A 21,375-nucleotide genomic window follows, 5' to 3' on the forward strand; every position below is an offset into this window, starting at 1 on the left:
CTATACTGTTGCCTCCTTCATTCCTGATAAGTTTTCATTATGCCATCTCTTGATTTTTTTGCTCCATCTCATGAAAGGTGTATCTGTTTTCTTAATCTATACAAAGAATAACTTTGCTTATGTAGCATTTCTTTTCTACTTCATTAATTGTTGTTTGTTATTACTTCTTTCTGCTTTCTTAAATTCCTGTCCTACTTCTAACCTCTTAATTGAATGCTTATTAGCTCATGGAATTTCTCTTCTCCTAATATAAACTAAGGCCATAAATTTCCCTCTTAAGGTCCCAGTTGCTGAATCCTAAAAGTATTAATACATATTTTTTTCAGTTTTAAGTATTTCAAAATTTCATAATTTTTTTGAATTATTTAGAAGTATGTTTTTAAATTTCTAGATGTATGGAATAGTTTTGGCTTATGGTTTTATTACTGACACTTAAATTGCATTATAGTTAGTGAATATGATCGGTATGTTACCTGTTCTTTTAAATTTGTTGAGACTTGCTCTATGACAAATGTTTTTTTTTAATAAGTTCCATTGTTCCATCTAGCTTCACTAATTTTTTTTTGTGTTTAACCTACCAATAATTGAGAGTAATGTGTTAAACTCCCACTGTTATACTGGGTTTATCAGTATTTCTCTGTCATGCCATGAGGTTTCTACATACTCTTAGAACTATAGAGACAGTATTTCTCCAATGTTCCATTAATTTTTGCATTAATTTTCCATTAATTTCTCTATAGTTCCATTAATTTTTTTCTCTATATTTCCATTAATTTAATCTTTTATATTTTGAGACTATTTAATTAGGTACACAGATATTTAGAATTATAGCTTCCTGATGAATTGAATCTTTTATCATTTTACAATAATTCTTTATCCTTAATAATACTTTTTTATTAAAGTCTAATCTTTATGATTATTATATGTGTGGTATGTCTTTTTCCATATCACAATTTTTTGGTGTGTCTCAACCTGCATGTAGTTGGAGTTTTGTTTTGTTTTGTTTTTTAATTGAATCTTAACAGTAACTGCTTTAAACTAGTAATTTGTGGATTTCTTTATCCAACTTGGTGTATAGTTTGTTGGATTCATGCTTTTCAGTAGGTCTTAAAAAGTGGCTCTTATCTCTTCAAGTATTGCCTGTTTTCCATTCTCTTTAAACCTCCCTTCTGGGGTTCTGATTAGACAAATTGTAAGTCTTTTTGTTATGTCTTCCATGCCTCGTAAATTTTTTCTAATATTCTTTCCTTTTCTCTCTGCTGCATTCTGGATAATTTCTGCTCTCTCTTCCATTTCACTAATTCTCTCTTCAGCTGGGTTTAATTTGATATGCTTTTGCCTATGCCAGCACTTGGGACCATTTTAACCCACTTAAAGAGACCCCACTGTATCACCCCTTCGTTACCATGGAAATGAGCTCAATTAGCAGATTCATGTGTTGGTGTCAGCATTTGTGTTCCCACTCTCATTTCAGCTTATGTTTTGTTTCATGCATTTTTATGTTTGTTTAGTTGGCAGACGGGAGTTGGCCGTGGAAAGGTCCCTTTCTGCATGCCTAACAATGCAAATTATCTTTTATCCAGAATCTAAGTGTAGTCATAGCAGGAATGCCCTTCAGAGACTCTAATCTGCACTCCTAATAGAAGCAGAAATCACTATTTTAGGAATACTTTCCTAAATTCTTACTTTGTTCTATTCATCTTTTTTTCTTTAAAAAAAAAAAGTTAACACAACCCTCTGAATTCTGTTATATTTATTAAGCCAAATGAATGTTGCAGGATTTTTTAACATCTTGTTGATATGATTAAAGTAGTTTTCATATATCAGCTGTAATTTTCTCATCTGGCTTTAGAGAAATACAAAAACGCAGTGGATTTATTCTTAACTTCCATAACAAACAAACAAATTCTACCCAGGTTTCTAATGTTTTCTGTACATTGTTTACTAAGCTGAACCGTATAAAATGGGACCAACTTTTTTTTAAATAAAATGATAAATCAGAATATAACTCTTTTTTTCTGGAAATTAGAAATAGCAAACAGTAGTTTTCTATTTAGAAAATACAAAGGAATAAACATTGCCAGAATTTCTTAAGAGTATGTAGAAACCTCATGGCATGACAGTTTAGTGGATTTAGTGTCACAATAAAAGTAATTCCATTGAATGTCTCTGTTGTTAAAAGAGATGAGCCATACTCCAGTTGATAACATAGTACCTTGCAAAGAACAATAATCCTTTAATAAATATTTGTTAGATAAGTGAACATTGGTAAAATGTATTAATATCAGTAGTGAGAATAAACAGAAGATAAAAAAAAAAAGTACATGAGTACATGAAAGTGAAAGAACAGAGGGAAGAAAGGACGTGCTAAGAGATTTTGTGAATAGAACTTTTGGGGAAACGTGGACTCAGTTTGTGTTTTACTAAAAGAGAATTTGTTTTATGACCTTGTGTATTTTGATGATTCATTTTTACTTGGTAATGGCATTCCAGATCAAGTTTCTAAGAAACACCTGGGTTTTTCTCTAGTTATCTGTGTCTCCTGTTTGTTTCTCTAGCTGATTTCTTTTCGGTCATAATAAACTTTAGTTTTTACAAATGCCAAGTTGTAAAATTTGGAATTTAGTAATAGTTTTATTTTCTAGGCAAAATACTTATTGCCTTGGAAATCTAAGTTGATTTTATAGTTTTGTTTTATGAAGTATGGTAGAAAAGATAGAATGATTCCCATGTGTGACATTTGTAATCCCTCTTATAACTTATAATCACACCTTTAAAAAATAGAACAGCTCTAATGATCACTATATGTACGCTATTTTATGTTTATATGTCAACCTGTTCAATATTTGTACATTGTTATAGAACTTACATAAGATATACTTTCTCTTTTATTTTAAGGCTTTCTTCAATACTAAAAACATACGGAAGTCCTTTGAAAACACCAACATTAGTTTATAGGCAAAGGCTTTATGAATTATTGATTTTATTACCTCCTGAGACCTATAAAGGTATGTGCTTTAGTCCAAAGTAATTTACTGTTTGTAGCTTTTACAGTGCCTGGAAGTAATACCTGAATGAATGAATTATATGACAGTTGTGTAGTGCCCTGTTTCTAAGAAGTTTAGGGAGTTAAGTCTTAACCTTAGTGTTCACCATTTTATAGTAAATAAAATACATTAAAGAAAAAAACTACTTATTCATGTGTTACTTTCTTTTCTCTTCTGGAAAAAAAAGTATATAGTTCCACTGTGTGGGAAAGAATGAGCCACAGAAATTGGTCTTGATTCTACTCCAAGGCTTTGTACAGAATATATAACGCAAATCTGTTAGAAATGTGGCCATTTCTAGTTTCCTCTAGAGTGATTATTATGTGCATTCTGTTCTATTCCATTCTTAACTTTGCCCAGACAGAAGTTTAATATTGAACTACTGAGGTATAATTGATTTTATAAAGTTCATAATGTAGATTTTGCTGTTATTAGGCTCAAACATGACTTTGAATTACTAAAATGCTGCAGTTGGTAAAATAAACTTGCGCATTTTAAAATTAGTCCTAAAACCTTTCTTGTAAATTTAAAATACAGTTTTAAGAAAATACATTGCTACTACTGCTGAATAACTCAAGATACTTGTTTTAAGAGATGAAAGTTGAAAATGGTCTCCAATGGGAACTTCCATATATTTTTAATCTTAATAATTTTTAGCCCACCATATTAAATTGATTGCTTCTTCAATCTACTTCTTTAAAAAAAAAATACTACATTTATTGGCTTGTATCCTTATTCTGCAAATAAATGCAGTATAATATATATCACATTAGTTCAAAATATTAACTTATAACTTCTGCCTTGGGTTTTATCATTTACGTGAGTGGTATTGTTCCCGCTGCCTCTCTTCTGGGTTCACAAATGTACCTAGCAAAATGTTTGATATAAAAGAAGCAATTAGCCTATACTTCTAGAGATCTGAAAAAAAATGGGTCCATTGCCATTTTTCAGAAACTATATCCAAAGAACCTTTTCTGTATGCCAGGCAGTGTGTTAGCGATTGTATATATTACGTTAACTCTTAGATGACTTGAGTTTGAACTACATGGATCTACTTATATGGGGATTTTTTTCAATAAATACTGTAACTGTATTTTCTCTTATGATTTTCTTAATATCACCTATTTTCTCTAGAATACAGTACATACTGCATACAAAATATGTGTCAGTTGACTATGTTATTGGTAAGGCTCTTGATCAACAGTAGACTATTAGTAGTTACGTTTTGGGGGAATCAAAAGATTTATACAAGGATTTTTGATGACACAGGTGTTGGCACCATGAACCCCCACATTGTTCTGTGGTCAACTATTATCTCATTTATCTTAAAATGTTACTATCCTGAGCTAATAACATTTTCCTCATGTGACAAAGGCATAGAGAAGTTACAAAATCCAACTTAAGAATTTACAGCCAGTAAGTAGTGGAATGAAGATTAAAACAGAGATCTGCTTCATGCTTGCCTATCTATTTGTAAGTACAGTGGTGCCTCGGTTTTCTAACATAATCCATTCTGGAAGACCATTCGAGTTCTGAAACGTTCGAAAACCGAGGCACAGTTTCCCCATAGAAAGTAATGCAAAATGGATTAATCCGTTCCAGACCTTTAAAATCAACCTCTAAAACTGCAAATTTAGCATGAATTTTACTATCTAATGATACCATAGATCTATAAAATTTACAGCGTTCATAAACCGAAATGTTCATCAACAGAGACGTCCGAAACCCGAGGTACCACTGTAACCTACTAGAGACTTAGTAAATAGTCAAAGCTTGCTGATAGGTCTGACTCATTCTATGTTGTCTCTCAATATAAAAGTTATAAAAGTTACCTGCTAGATACCTAACAAGAGGCTTAGAGATTATTCATAATAATAGTTATACTTGTTCTTTGGGATTTGCTATATAGTCTAAGTGTTTATGATTACTGAACATGTATAAGATAACTGTTAATACGCTTCATGACTTAATATAAATGTTACGCTAGATGCTAAAAACAGGAAAATGAGACAGAAGACAAAACTTGGTCTGATAATTCACAGGATAAAAATGATCCAGAGTGTTTTTTCACAATGAGGGTCATAAGACCCGACTGCCTTCTATTTACCTGCCCTTACCATTTTGGAAAAATTTGGCCTCAACTCAGATCCCATGGTTGTGGTATTTCCCCATCCCCAGTGGTCAACAAGATGGTGTTGATACTGAGATTTCCTAGGAATGAGCCTTCCTAGTGCTGTGAGACCACACTATCTGACCAAACGGCTGTCATCACTGTGTCCTTTGGATGTATTTATAACCAACACTGGGAACTGTGGATGAAAAAAGGGGTTCTATGGAAAGTAACCTCACAGGGTGATCTGATCATAAATTCCTAACTGGGCAGGTCATGGTGGGTAGTCATGCCCCAGGCCTGTAACTTCTTTAGTTAAAATTTTTAAACCAGTCCTCCTGTCTATTCTTGTGCATCTAGGTTAGCACACCTTTGAAACACCAAAAGTAATACCCATAGAAGGGGGTATTAACCTTCAAGAGAGCACATCATCTTGTTAACTATCCTGTAACCCAGTCCCTGCATTGTTTCTTCCCACCTTCATGTCATCTTCCTCAATTTGAAATGAACTACATAAAAGAAATTGCAAAACTGTTATTCTCTGGAGCATTTGAGATCTTGTTCCCTGGCATACATGTACGTCGTCAGTTTAGCTCAAATAAACTTAACAAAATTTTTTTTTTTAAGTTTAGAGATAATTTGTATGTTTTATAGCTCAGATGGCTGTTAAGTTCTGGCAAAAACAATTACCCTCAGACTTGTCAATTTTTACCATAGTACTTTGAAATCTATATTCAACTACAGATGAATATACTGATTTATTTTTCAACTCTTCCTTAAACATTTACGAATACCAGAATATCAACTTAAAATCTATACAATTTCTTCTGATAAATGATAATATTAAGTCTACCCTTGAAGGACTTAAATTAAGAAGAAAAACAAAGTATTTTAATGTTTTCTCTGAATTTAAGTTTTAGAATGCAATCAGGTGACCTAAAGGAACAATGAACATACAACTAACTGGATAGATTTTAAATCGGTTCCAATGTTCATTGGGAGGCAAAGTCAGGAATTAATATGAATTTCTTGAAAAAAGAAAATCTGCATTCACCTTCCTTGTTTTTTTCAAGTTTATCTTCTTCTAATATGACTTAAAGAAATAATTTATAGAAAAGTGAAAATATGTATATATTAATACTTTTGTTTCAACCAAAAATAATAATTTGCCATTTCATGTCTGTCTTTTTTCTATCTTTACAACTATGAAAATAAAAATTAAGGACTTTTTCCTTAAGGTCTTTTGATTTTTTTTTTAAAATGATAGTCTATTTTATAGATTTATGTAATGTATATGGAGGATAGCAGTCAGAACTTTACCATCAGTACCGTGTTTCCCTGAAAATAAGACCTAGCCAGACCATCATCTCTAATGTGTCTTTTGGAGCAAAAATTAATATAAGACCCAGTCTTATTTTACTATAATATAAGACCAGGTCTTTATAATATAATACAATAATAATATATAATTAATACAATATAATATCATGTCTTATATTAATTTTTGCTCCAAAAGACGCATTAGAGCTGATTCCCTGTCTTATTTTCAGGGAAACACGGTATGAATTGGCTTGGTCCCCAAAACAGAAACAGTCCAAAAAAAGAATCCTCTCTAGATCCAATTCCCAATTTACAAACATAGAGATGATAGAGGAACAAATTAAACTACACTGTGTGGAGGCGGTTGGTATGATCATAAAAATTAAGACTGTAGAAACTTATGCAGAACAGATAACTTCATTTCTTCAAGTATGGTATAGGGAGTGGGGGGTAGAGAGAAGAACTTTAGATTGAAAGACTTAAGATATATCAACTAGCTACAGCATATAGACTTTATTTAGATCTCGATTCAAACATAAAAGCAAACAAACAGGCATTTGAGACAATGAAAATTTGAACACTGAATGGGTATTTGTTTAGTGGTTTTTAAAACATAATATGATAATGAAATTATTTAAAATGTCCTTAACTTCAGTGATACACAATGGAATATTCATGGATGAAATGATAACCTTTCTCGGGTTTGCTTCAAAATAATGTGGGGAATGGTGAGATAGTGGATGGGGGCAGAGCTGGAACAGTATTGATCCGCCTGGTCAAGCTGAGTGACGATCATACACTGGGCAGCAGTGAGTTGGGGTGTCATAATACTATTATGTCTGCTTTTGTATATGTTTGAAATTTCCCATATTAAAAATATGTCTAATGCTTATGAATTTTTTTCAGGCTATGGTTTATGTTTTTTGTATCCATCTTTTTTATTCTGTTTTGGTACTCTGTCATTTTATTTTAAATGATGGTAATATTTATTCAGTATCAAAAGGTTTACATACACATACTCTGAGATGTCTTTTCAGTATACAGTCTTAGAATTGCGACCAGCACATAGTTGAACCATTCATTTGTAGGGCATTTTTCAAGGAGGAGCTATATATAATCTTGGCTGTGGTAGATTACAGTTAACCAATATGTAGGTTAAAGTGAATCTAGGCTTTTTTAACCCCATACACTAATCAGTTAACTGCTATTATTACTAAGTTGCTAATTGTTCTTTTTTTTTCTCTGACTCCACAGGAAATCTCTCTGCTATTCTCAAAGAGCTGGCTGCTGACTTGACTGCCCCTGATATACAGGTGGCAGCATCCACATTTTTACTTCCACCCCTCTGTCATCGGGATGATCTTTTGTTATTAAGTCCTTTGCTACAAGAGACTGATCATAGGTTTATTGAGGAACAGGTGTGGTAATTTTTCAATAACTCTTATGTTGATTCAATCTGTGAACAGTGATTTTAAAATGTTACTATGTAATTTTTTTTTCTTTTAGCTCCTGCTATGTAATGGTATTGCTTGTGGAAGTCTCGAATATGACCCTTACTCTATTTATGAGAAAGATGTAGAGGGAAATTCAGTGCCTAAGCCCCTACCTCCAACACTATCACTTATTAGCTCTGCAGTCAAGCTCTTTGGAGTTTTATGTGCTCACGTGGGAGAAGCTCAAAGGTAAACCATCTTCAGTAGTTCACTTATCCTAAAATGAATAGTTGACTTATCCTGAAATGTGACTGGTAATTGGTTCAGTGAATGCATAATAGAGAACTGGTGGATAAGAAGAATGTTGTTAGAAGTTCTCAATATATAAGATTTCTTACGGATGACAGATGAAGGTGAGATACAGGCTCTTGTTTACTTATTCACCTGGCTAATACATAATAAGAAGTAGTTGAGTTAATAGTTAAATGATTGAATTAAACTGAAAGCTGATAGACTCTATTGTGGATACAATACTATACCCACAATTAGCTTGTCGCCTAACTGAAAATACAAATGAAAAGCTCAGTGACACGAGAACATCGATTTATGAGCTATTGTCACAAAGAAAAACACTGGTTTTCTGCTTAGCCTAGGTCTCATAGGTTTCTTACTTTGGAGGCTTTCTGGAGCCGTTCTGGTCCAGGGGTTAGTCTTCAGTTTGATGGATTTCACTTCACTCAAAATGAACTTTGGTTTTGAAAACTCAGAGGTTGATAATGATTTCTCATTAAGAAGAACAGTTTCTTAGCTGATAACTGCAGATAATACCTTCCTTGGAGATGAAAAAGCAATACTCATATCTACTATCCAGAAAGTTCAGTATTTATCTGAGATACTAAATGGAAAGTGACTCTCTCCCAAAGGCTTTGCTGGTTAACTATTTATAGACTATTAGTTATCATCATTTATTCATAATTCTCTCTCTGTCTCTCTCTGTTTTTGTCTCTCTCTCTCGTGCATGCATGTTTATTCTCACACTAGAACAACAACAAAACATTTGAGTAGATCATAGCTTTTATATCATTTTATCCAGTTATGTCTTCAGGAGAATACCAATTAGGTAGGGACTTTATCTTGGTCTCTTTGATGAAGATGCACAGAAATATTTGAGTCTTGTCAGCAACAGATTTCTGAAGCAAGTCATTGGATAATTTACTTCCAGTCGATAGAAAAGTGACTAAAACTTATGTTGATTTTTAATAGCTTCATGTCGTTTTATTTTCAATGATGGTAGTAATAAGATATGCACATACATGAAATGTCTTGTCAGAGCTTTAATTTCAAAAGATGATGTTTTTCCCAAATTTATTTTTGTAGCCTATAGCTCCCTGTATATACTGTATCTATAAAGTTATGGTTTTAAGATATATAAGACAACATATGACTAAATTATAAATGAAAGCTATAGCACTAAAAGATGAGAGGAAAATCACAGTGGTCTGGAATATTCAAACAAGAATTGGTGGAGAGAATGAGATTTGAACTAGTCTATAACTGAACTATTTTATAGAGCATACAATTTAAAATAATTTGAATTAATATAGCAGTAACTACAGTAAATGAATGGGTGGTCTTGTGGGCAGAAGATTTAAATTAAGTATGTTCTTATATAGTTCCACTAACTCTTTTTTTGATAAGTCTAAGATAAAAAGTAAAAAAGAAAAGATTATACTTGCAAGCTTTCTTTTTTAAAAATTGATGTTATTACTCTCCTGGAGAAATTTTTCTTTCAGATTTATTGTCCAATTGTAGTTTCAAGGAAGTGGTTTCTTGTTTCTGTTGTTTAAAATGTGCTGTTTTGTTTTTCTTCCCCCACCTGGATTAAAATAATACATAGAATGAATATTTATAAGAGGGGAGGTTTTGTTTGTTTTAATAAAAAAGGTTGAGACCTGGTAAAAGCAAAACATAATGTTTTGTATTCTAACTGAATAAAAATAGTAGGCAGTAGTAGGCTGGAGATTTCTAAAGGAAGTGGTCTGGCAGGATCCCAAATAAGAAAGTGAGTCAAAAGCAACAATCAGCCATCTCCAATGGGGTGTAGTTAGAGGACCAGAGAAGAGCAACTACATCGATAGGAAAGTTGTTTCTAATTTCCTGTTATCCCAGATAGGATACTTCTTTAAAATGGCAGACCTTTCTTTTGGCCACGTTTTTGCATTTCTAGAGAAGAAAGGTCTTTATCAAAGTATATTTAACCACAACTGTATACTTCAAAATGTTTTATTGTTATTGTGGTTAGCTTTGTTTGAATAGTTTAAAATAAACTCTTATAACGTGAGATTACCCGAAAATTGGAAATAGATTTTTTCATATCTTATTTATACACTGAGAAATTGAATTGTCTTTAAATCAGTTGATTCTCTCTACTTTGCCTATTGGATTCTAAAAATAGGAAAACCTGGCATTGGTAATTTTAAAGCACTAAAATGTTTAAAGTCCTACAATGTCAAGATTACTGATTTTGTGCATGTGTTGTTTGTGGTTACTTTTAATATATATTTTTTGCACCTAATTGCAAAGAATGAATTGTTTAATTTCACCTGAAGATTGTTCCACTCTTGACTGCACATTGAAATCACTTGGACAACTTTTTAAAACATAGGGTCTGATTTAACATTATGGTATGCATGCTATATTGGGTATTGAAATTTTTAAAAACTCCTTTTGGATGTGCAGCCAAGGTTAAGAACCACTGCTATAAATGCTGTAAAATGATGTCGATAGTGAGTTAATGGAGAAAGGAAAAGCATATGGTTCTCAGTACTAAAATTTTCATCATTATACACCCTCCCTGAAAGTATAAAGTAAATCAGTGTTTTCAAATGTGTGTTTTCTGTTTACTCACATAACAATGCATTTTTATTTCATCTAGGCTTAAAACTTTGTTTCAGTATCTAATTTCGTCCCAAACTGATAATTGTATGTTATAATTAATAGTACTTAGGAATACCGATTCAGTATTACTGAAAACAGGTCACCTCCATCTTCCTGAAGATTCAGAATTTTGGGGGGATCTCTGTCAGGATTTGGGGGAAAGTATAGAGAAAAACATTTTGGGCCCTGTCAGTCCTGACTATAGTTTTTGGCCCATGAATGTGGGCAAGAAATAGTTCAGGTCAAATTTAATTATAGTATAACAAAGTTCTCAAGCTCTAACCTTCTATGTTTTTAGTACTTTCAACATGATACAGCTTCATTATAGCAGATGAGTAGGATATGATCTAATAATGATGTTTTAGGTTTTTAAACTCATGGGCCTGACCGTATGGTTATCCTCAGTTTCTCTGTTGTCACATTTACCCTCAGTAGTCTTCCTGAAGGGCAGTTTGGGCATAAATATGTTCTTGAAACAAAATGCTTTACAGATGGTCTTAAAAAACAAGCAGAAAAGAATTTTATATGTAATATATGTAGCATGTTATTTATATTAAGAAAAATTAGAAATGTCCTAAATATCTCAAACTAGGAAATTGGTTGAATAAAGTATTATGTTGCCAGACTATATAATGTTAATAGCTATTTAAAATTATTTCATGTGATAGTTATTAAAATAGGGATAATGTTTAGGGAATAAAAAGTTACTAATAAAGTGTATACAGTGTAATCCCAGATTTCTATAAATGATATTCAAATGCCTGGGCATGGGGGAGAGAACTAAAACAAAGATGCCAAAATGTTAATGGCAGCTCTCTCTAGATGGTGGAATAACAGGTAAATTTTCTTTTTCTTTCACGTGCTTTTCTGAGTTTTTCAAATTTATTTTGATGAGCAGAATTAACCTTGAAATAAGGAAATACTCTAATAAACAGAGTACTTAGAGTTACTGTGGTTTTCCCAAAATTTTAGTGATTTACCACAAATACTAGAGAGGTGAAGTTATAAGGTTCTATGCCTGCCATCAAGATAGTTCACAAGCAAAAAGATAATCTTAAACTTATTTCAGTTTTCCTGATTTAAAGGGAGAGAAAGGGGAGAAAGGAAATACAAAGTTTGGAGACAATGTTCTTAAACATTGGAGAAATTGGTGGGGGAAAAGGGGTGGTTTATTTCATGGTTATATAGCTTTAATCTCAACATAAGGATTTAAGGGCTGTATGCTATAAGGATGAGAAAAACAATTCACAGAAGATAAATAGCTAATGAACATATTCAACCCCAGACCAAAAACAATATGTATATTCATCATAGCTGACGTTGTTAAAAATTGGAAAATTGCTCTCCACCAGTAGAAGAATGGTTGAATAAATTGTACGTGTGTAATATAATTTGGCTTCATGAAAGTTACCAAAGAATAAAAATGACTTGAAAAGTGCTAAAGAGGTTATGTTAAATGAGAAAAGCACAATAGTTAAAATTGTGTTACATATAGTATGATCCCAAGAACATTTTTAAAGTATAGTTGGGGGTTCAAAGGGCTGTGCTGCTTCTCATTAACTATAGGCAACAGCACTGTATTTGAATCTATTAAGTCCCCTTATTAAGAACAAAAAGTTTATGCAACTTCTGAGATATCCTTTGTTTAGAAAATAGTTACTAAAGTGGCTGAATTTGCTTTTAATTTTTTTTTTTGGTTTTGATTTTAGGCTTCTTATATTGGAACAGCTTTTGGATAGTATAAAGCACACAAAAGGAGCTCGTCAACAAGTAGTTCAGTTGCATGTCGTTTCTTCCGTTTCTAGTTTCTTGAAGGTAATTCTATTTTTAAAAAATTCAAATGTTTGCTTGATTTTCTTTTTTTAAATGTGTGGTCAGTTAGATAGGTTGAAGGAAGGTGTTTTTAAAGGGCTGTTGCTTTTTTATTTCCCTGTTTTTCTTACTCTCTTGATGAAAATGTTTTAGAATTTATAATTTCCCTTTAACTTTTTCTCCATGTAAAACTTGTTAGTCAGATAATTTTGGCTTGGAGTCATGCTTTAACCTACTGAGTCAAATATTTTAGACCAGTAATTGGCAGACCATTGCCAATGGACCAAATCTGGCTCATAGTTACATTTATGACTTGTTTCTAAGTAAAATATAATAAGCTTCATTGGTCATATATTTTATGGAAATCCCTATTAATATTCTTCTGAACACTTATATACTACAGTTATAATTAATCACCATATTGTGCCGGGAGATTTACAATTCTAAAGTAGTTTGTGAGAAAAATCAAATTATGTTTGCACAGCGTGGATTTTTCATGTTCTGATTTTTTTTTTTTAATAACCCAAGTATGAACATATTTGGTTAACCAGAATATATATTCCAAATTGAATAAGAAAATTAACTACAATTGTAAGTTTGGATTGTTCTTTATATATTTTAGTATGTGGCTGGCTCCAAGAGAAATTTGGGTCCAGAAGAAATCAGAAGACCTGTCCTAGCATTAGTGATGGGCGCCTTAGAAAGTCCCAGCCCCCTCTTGAGATGTGCAGCTGCAGAGGCATGGGCTAGGTTAACTCAAGTGGTTGATGATGGAACTTTTACTGCTGCATTAGCTCAAGTTAGCTTTGACAAGTAAGTGAATTTCTCATTTAATGCTTTTGGGCTATGTGTCAAAACTGGGTATAGCTTGTTGATTTGTTGGAACTAGTGAAACTTCATTCTGAGAGTTAACTAAAGAGAAAAATGTACAAATGTGGATACATTAAAATAAAGGAGAGCTCTTTCTAGCCTGCTGTCTTGGAACATAAAACTATTACTATTTGGCTTTAATAAGAGAAACATCACTATTTATATGAGTGACATAATTGGCCATAAATGCCTGCCCTGTAAAATTAGTGTGTATTTGAGTATCTCTGAAAGAATGGAAGTTGTTTTTGCCTATGTAATCAATAATAATGTAAAGATTTTTTTTTTAATGTTTTTCTTTTCAAAATACCTTTCGTGTTATTTCAGAATTATTTTATCAGTTAACTATAAGTATGTTTCTAAATTTTGTAAATACTCATACAAAAATTTTGCCTAAGTGACAGTATCGTGCAATAGTTTTGTTTTGGTGATTACTATTTATTTTTATTTCCATAATTACAGACTGAAATCAGCAAGGGACGTGGTTACCAGAACAGGACACTCATTGGCTTTGGGATCCCTACATAGGTATTTAGGAGGAATCAGTTCTTCTCAACATTTGAATTCTTGTGTTGGAATCCTTTGTGCTTTGTCTCAGGACAGCACTTCTCCTGATGTGCAGGTAAGTGCCCTATGTGATACCCTCCTTGAAGTTCATGATTTGCCGATCATGCAAATTACGTTTTTCTTGACCGTTAGCAATTTGTAAATTATTCCCTCCTCATAATGAATAAATATCAAGCCATTTTTAACCATGATGGATTTTTAAAGTTCAAACCTTACTATCTTTATTTCATATTCAGAGTGTCTAAAGTTAAGTTCAGTACCTCTTCTGAGAATGAATTTCCCTTCCATCTTAATAATAACATCTACTATTTTGTAGCACTTAATAGGTACCAGCCGTTGTATTATGTCCTTCTAAACAAACTAACACATTTAATCCTCACCGTAATCTAATGTGTATATTCCCATTTTACAGAAAGAAAACTGAGGTGTATAGAAGCTAAGTAACTTGCTCATAGCTAAAAAGCTAATAAATCATGGAATCAGGTTAACACAAGTCATAGGATAAACCCATGTTCTTAACCACTTTATCGTATTGTTGGGTATGTCTTACCCATTTCTGTCAAATCATCATTCTCCTGATGTTTTAATCAAATCTTGAATGATTGTTACTCTTCCTGCTCTTTTATTCCCCTTAAATGTTTCCCTTGTATATCCTTAATTATTATGATAATTACCTAGTCACTTTATTTTTAGGTTCTTTTCAACTCTCCTTAGATGTGAAGCCAAATTTGTTTTCCTGAAAGACTTTCATCTTGCCACATCCCTACTGAAAAGCTGAGGAAACTGCTTATTGCTCCTTAAATCAACTTCCCATTCAGGTCCCATCAACTGACTCAGGAGCTTTCTCTGTTATTACCCCAAAGTACTGGTATTCTCCTGTAGGTGATCTACCTACTTTCCTTCCATACCGTGTCATTTTCATATCTGCACTTATATTTTTCCTATTGCTCTTCTTCCTTACTATTGGTATCTGATAATCCAAATTTTGTAGTACTCTAAGATCCAATTTAATCACACTCTTGTCAACCTTCAACTTCCCTAACCAACAATTAGGTTTCATTCTTTGAATTACGGTATTACGTAATAGTCTCCTCTATATCACCTAATACTCAATTTGAGTTCATTTATGCAGTATTCCATTCTTTCATTCTTCTTTTAGTACACTACTTTTTGCTTCTATTTATTATATTCTCCTTCAGGAAGTCTCTTCTGAATGCACATACTTTTACATTGAATACTTTTTTGTTGATTAATTTAAATGCTTCTTTCCATGGCTTCTAATGTGATCAGATCTGACTCTTCTTGATTGCTGCTGTTTTTCACTTAGCAGTTCATTTTTATAGCATTTAAAATGAACATGCATTGATTCTTATACATCCATTGATAACAAGGGTAAAACTTTCTTAGTTGATTTCCTAAAGAGAGAATTTTTTGTATACTTCTTGCTATAGAAAGTTCAAATATAAATAAAGGTAGAGAGTATACTATATCCTTATAGACCCATCATCCAGCTTCAGTGGTTATCAGTGTATGGCCAGTCTTGTTTCATTTAAACCAGAGTTGGCAAACTTACTCTGTAAAGCGTCAGGTAGTAAGTTATTTAGGTTCCACATGTCATACAATCTCTGTCACTGCTCAATTCTGCCATCATAGCGGGAAAGCAGCCATAAATAATATGTAAACGAATGAGCATGACTGTGTTTCAGTAAAAGTTTATTTATAAAAACGGGGGGGGGGGGGGGGGACCGGTCAGCTCAGTTGGTTATAGCATGGTGCTAATAACACCAAGGTTGCCGGTTCGACCCCGCATGGGCTACTGTGAGCTGTGCCCTCCTTAAAAAATAAAAATATAATAAAAACAGGTGGTAGACCAGATTTGGCTCAAAAGCATTTTTTATGTTTAATATATAAATATATATTTATATATAAAATACTTATTTTATAAATGTGTTTATTTTTATATATTTGTAAATGTATTTATAAAAGTGCACCTGTCATAAGTGTTCATCTCTGAATAAAGTCTACAAACTAAATATACCATATAACAAGCACCTAGATCAATAAACAGAACATTTTCAGTACCCCATACACTGTTACGTTCTCTTCTAGTTACTACTTGTCCTGCCAAAGTAACCACTATCCTAATTTGCAATAGCATATGGTAGTTTTGTCTGCTTTTATATTTTATATCAGTGGAATCATACTCTTTTATGTCTGGCTTTCTCCAACATTGTATTTGAGAAATTTGTCCATATTATTATTGCATGTAAAGATTTTGTTGATCATTTAAAAACTTGAATTTTCATTCTCTATATCAATTAAATAAACAATTTTCAAAAAACTAGATTTGGTTCAAGATGTTAGCTAAAGAACCAAACATTATCTTGAAATTCTTATTGTTGAGATATATTTAAATATACCATTCTAAATTAAATGACTGTCTCTCAGATATTTTTTACTAGATATTTAAAGAGAAATTTTCTTAAACTCTTAAAGTTCCTTTCTTTTTCAAAATTAGTAATAGTATACAAATACTTTACTTTGCCATTACTTTATCACCTGCTTCAAGAAAAGAGTAACTCATTGTGTTTTACATTTCCTAATGCTTATACCATTTAAAAAAATTTTTTTCCTGTCTTCACAGACCTGGGCATTACATGCTCTATCTCTGATAATTGATTCTGCTGGCCCACTCTATCATATGCATGTGGAACCTACCCTTTCTCTTATTATGATGTTGTTGTTAAATGTGCCTCCTACTCATGCTGAAGTTCACCAAAGTCTTGGTCGTTGTTTGAATGCCCTTATTACTACATTGGGTCCAGAGCTACAAGGTATGCATAGCTGTTTTTGTGATGTCTTACATTAAATATGTACACATAAAAAGGAATTCAATTTCTATTACTGACCCAATACTTGTCACTGAAATGAAGTTTAGCAGAATGTTCTATTCAAATATATGGGCAGAAGGTTGAGAGTACTCTTGGGAAAACTTTGAATCCTGGACGATGATATAATAGAAACAGAAACTATGAGTCTTAAGTTCCACCACTACTTAATTGGGTGACCTTGGGAAAATTCTTACATCTCTGGGCTTTGGTTTTCTCCTCTGTCAAATAAGGGAAAAGTTGAAAAGCCTTTTTGATTGGCATATACTAGTAGGTGCTCAGCAGATTTTCTTAAATAAGTACCATTCAATCTGATTTCTCTCCCCTTGAAAAGACAAGGAATACTGTATTTAGAAAGATTAGATATGTCCTAAAATTGCTTCCCTTAATTAAAATGACAGACATGAAGTGGAATAATTTAAAGAACTCGTAATCTCGTTTAAGAAATAAACGGCTAAGTCCAAAAACTCAATGCAAATTATGTGATGTTAACATATGAAAGCAACTCGCAGCTAATATAAGCAGGACTAAGTTTATTAGCAATTTCTAATTCTACTTTTCATGAAAATTTGGTAGAACCTACAGATAGTCTTGGGTTTTTCTTTGCCTGATGATATTTGTTGCCATAAACCTTTTAGACTAAGAATAACCAATTATCATCTAAAAATCTTTCAGCTGAATTATCCCTGCTTTCATATAGGAAATTTACTTCACAGATCCTTAAATTTAAAATTGGGGTAAAAGGGGCAGCCGATTGGTTCAGTTGGTTAGAGTGGTATTCTCGGCAACAAGGTTGCCGGTTTGATCCCAACATGAGCCACTGTGAGCTGCGCCCTCCACAACTAGATTGAAACAACTACTTGACTTGGAGCTGATGGGTCCTGGAAAAACACACTTAAATAAATAAAAGTTTTTAAATAAATAAATATAAAAAAAGTTGAAATAAATAAAACAAAATTGGGGGGGGTGGACATTTTAAGCCCAGTAATATATATTTAAAGAGTAATGATTTTATAGGCCAATTATTAAAAGCTTTCTGCTTTCATTTTAGGTAACAGTACTTCAGTTTCTACCTTCAGGACTTCCTGTCTGTTGGGTTGTGCAGTGATGCAAGATAACCCAGACTGCCTTGTTCAAGCTCAGGCCATCTCTTGCCTTCAGCAGCTTCATATGTTTGCTCCACGACATGTCAACTTGTCTAGCCTGGTCAGCTGCCTCTGTGTGAGTGTAGAATTATAAATTAGTCCTTGGTTTCTTTCATTGGAAACAGATTATTTTAATTATTCTCTAGACTGTACAATAGCTATTTTTCCTAAGTTCTAGTCTTTTTTGGGAATTGGGCAATTTTTATATAATCACATCTTAAACCTCTCACATATTGATTCATTTTTCTCCCGTTAATGTTGAACTTAATATTTGAAATATTTATTTATTAATCAGTAAATATATATTGGGTGCTTAAATGTTCCAGATACTGTATAAATGCTATATAGGGTGTGGAAAATTTTATGTGGTAATCTTTTTTCTTTTCCCTCTTCTTTCTTTACATACAAAATTCTTTCCATTCCAGATTGGCACCTAACATTTTTCCTTAATATTCTAGCAGCATATGCATCAATATCTTGGTTCTAATGTGTCTAATGAATACAAGAGGTGGTTCATAATTATCAGTGGTTTAAAGATTTACCCTGAGCATCACCAGTTTCTATTTGTACTTGCCTTAAAAATTGGTACATTTGGAACAAAAACTGTCACATTGCTTTTTAACATTTTGTGCCCCTGCAATGTTCATAGCAAACTCCCAATATTACTTAATTTTATTACTTTATTTAGATAGACCTTTCATTTTCAAGCTTGAGGCCAAATATATAGCATTTCAGACCTTGCAAAAACCTCAAACATCATTAAAAACCAGTCTTCTCAATAAAAAGATAAACTGAGGACCAAAATGTCAAATAATTTGACTAGGAAGTGTTAGCTCTAAGTCTAGAATCCAGGCTTCCGAACTCCTCGTTCAGTCCTCATTTCGTTCTTCTGTTCTGACTGTGTAGTTACGGATAGCTCTTATCTCGGTTCTGCCATATCCTAGTTAGGTGGTCTTAGGGAAGTCCCATAACCTCTTCCAGCCTCAGCTACCTGTCTACGAAACACAAGGATTACTCAAGATGCCTCCTGTAAAGGCACTTTAAAACCACTTAATAAGTAGTAGTTGTTTTTATTTTCTTAGCGCATAACTTAAACATAGATTATGTTACCTTCATATTGATTTTAATCGTCATAATTATGTAAGACTCTTAAAAAGAGGCTGTGACTGACTTATCTGATAGAAACTGATTCCTGTCTGGGTTAAACATGTATTAGAGAAATAGCGCTTACTGGAAAAGGATTTTACCTTTACTACTCGACTTTTCCCCGGGAATAATACTCTTTATATTAGAGGAACCATCACCAAAACGCATTATTGAAAAATATTTACTCCTTTACAAGTTGGCTAACTTTCACTCTCCACTTAAATATAGTGATCCTGCCTTTTTTTTTTTTTTTTTTTTTTTTTTTTGTAGTAGGAAATTTCCATTAATAGCCTTCTAAAATTTATTTTTTAACTTCACATGAATTTATTTATTAGGTAAAGTTTATTGAGAAATAAAGAACAAGATTAACTCCTAAGTCATGGTGATTTAGATCTGATCAAACTCTAATATTACTCTTTTCTTTTCCTAGACAAAGGTTACATGTGTATAAAGAACAGAGACTATTACCAGATTTTTCTTTTGAGCACATTCAGAGCAATTGGGAACATTGGAAGCGACAATTAACACATCTTATTCATGTTACTCATAATATTTAAGCTGTAAAATGTGTTTTTTTCTTATACAGAAATCATATTCAAAAATTGCTGTTGCTGTAGTGTTAATTTTGTGTCTTAATATTTTGGTTATTAAAGCTTTTCTAAAGTTATTAGATTGGGTTTATTATATTTTAAAGTATTCCCTGTAGTAAAGAAAGCTTTTGCTTTCCTATTTAACAACTTTACGATCAGGTTTTCTTTTCTACAAAGAACTTAATTATTTACCACGAAATGTCTTCATAGTAATTGAAACTCTCTGTTCAGAATACATTCCTTCATTACGAAAAAATCTTAACTGGAAAAGGCTTTCTTCTAACTGCATGCTGTTTAACTTCTATTCTGAACTTGGCCTTAGCTACACTAGCAATTCTGAGTACTCTCAGTTTTAAAAGTTGGCTTCCAAGAGCAAAAAAATCTATAATTAACTTGTGATGAGCTAAACCTTTAACTTTGTCCCTTGCTGGGACACCTGTTCATGTGAATGCAATCCAGATCACTCCTCTCTCGCTTGTGTCTACTTGATCTGGTTTTGTTACTGAAAAGAGAAGAGAGTCCTAAGGAAAACTTAATTACACAAATGCACATTTTTAAATAATTGTATATTTTATATCTTTACATCTTGAGTTGACTCTTTTCAAGAACTTATAGCTCAACTCACATTTTAAGTTGGAAAATGAAGTTTTTATGATAAAACTAAAGCTAAGCCAATGTTAATGATAGCTCTATCAACATTTATATTTTACTGCTTAGCTGACTGTTATCAAAGACATACTAGTATTTATATTTTTGGTTTTGTCGTGACCAGTCTGTCATTTGTTTTTGTGCAGGAGATCTTGTTGGATAATTCTGTGTTGGTAGGTCCCTGACCCTCAATTCCTAACTCCTAACTTTTTTGAGGTTTGCAGTGCTGTTTCTTTGTGTCTTTTTGTTGTTGTTGCTGTAGATGTTCTTGTTTTCCTCTGCATCTCTGTTTAAGCTAACCATTACTGCAAAGTCCAGCATGTTACATGGTGTTTATTTAATACCAGTGTAAGCAGATCCTCCCTAAATTCTCCAGCTGGTGCATTCACTCCTTGCACTTAATTTTGCATCATTTTGATTTACTATACTCATTTTAGAAAGGAATTGTAATTATAGTTTGATTTAATTTCTGTATTTTGCCTGCTTGGTGTGTTGGCCTTAACCCATTCTATTCCTCTTTCCATTATAAGTGCTAGAAAATGACATGGTGATATTAAGCATCCCATTTTGCTTTGTGTGGCAGCCCTCAGTCTTTTTCCACCGAACAAAGAAAACTTTTTAAGCATGCCTTTTCTAAAAGATTGTTTGGCCAGCCTGAATAATGCTGCACCTGCCTTGTATTATATGCTTGTAACACTCTAGTTAAAATAACTAGTAGATTCATTAACTTTTCTTTCAGTCATCTTGTAGAGTGCTTTTTTGTGGTCGTTAAATACAGCCATAATCTTGAGCATGAGAAAACTCAGTGTTTTTACATTTTAACTTCTCTGTTAATCCTCTGTATTAGTTTCTAGCAACAGAGTTC

The 21,375-nt window shown here is 32.6% G+C and overlaps 1 protein-coding gene across 5 annotated transcripts in view; it reads left to right on the plus strand.

Annotated features, from left to right (window-relative positions):
* The window catches only part of HEATR5A (HEAT repeat containing 5A), a 91,184-nt gene that overhangs the window by 38,164 nt on the left and 31,645 nt on the right, over positions 1–21,375 (plus strand). For 3 of the 5 annotated variants that reach the window (XM_019754541.3, XM_019754542.3, XM_019754544.3), the window contains exons 14-22: positions 2,899–3,008; positions 7,732–7,895; positions 7,984–8,159; positions 12,557–12,662; positions 13,282–13,472; positions 13,989–14,148; positions 16,738–16,927; positions 18,033–18,202; positions 20,657–20,683. In XM_019754541.3, the coding sequence (XP_019610100.3) occupies positions 2,899–3,008; positions 7,732–7,895; positions 7,984–8,159; positions 12,557–12,662; positions 13,282–13,472; positions 13,989–14,148; positions 16,738–16,927; positions 18,033–18,202; positions 20,657–20,683 (1,294 nt within the window). The remainder of the gene's footprint in view (positions 1–2,898; positions 3,009–7,731; positions 7,896–7,983; positions 8,160–12,556; positions 12,663–13,281; positions 13,473–13,988; positions 14,149–16,737; positions 16,928–18,032; positions 18,203–20,656; positions 20,684–21,375) is intronic. The other 2 variants (XM_019754543.3, XM_088796900.1) reach the window with 1 other exon arrangement.

This window comes from Rhinolophus sinicus, chromosome 3 (assembly GCF_057876585.1).
Source record: "Rhinolophus sinicus isolate RSI-liver-muscle chromosome 3, RSI-T2T, whole genome shotgun sequence".
NCBI classification, from domain to species: domain Eukaryota; kingdom Metazoa; phylum Chordata; class Mammalia; order Chiroptera; family Rhinolophidae; genus Rhinolophus; species Rhinolophus sinicus.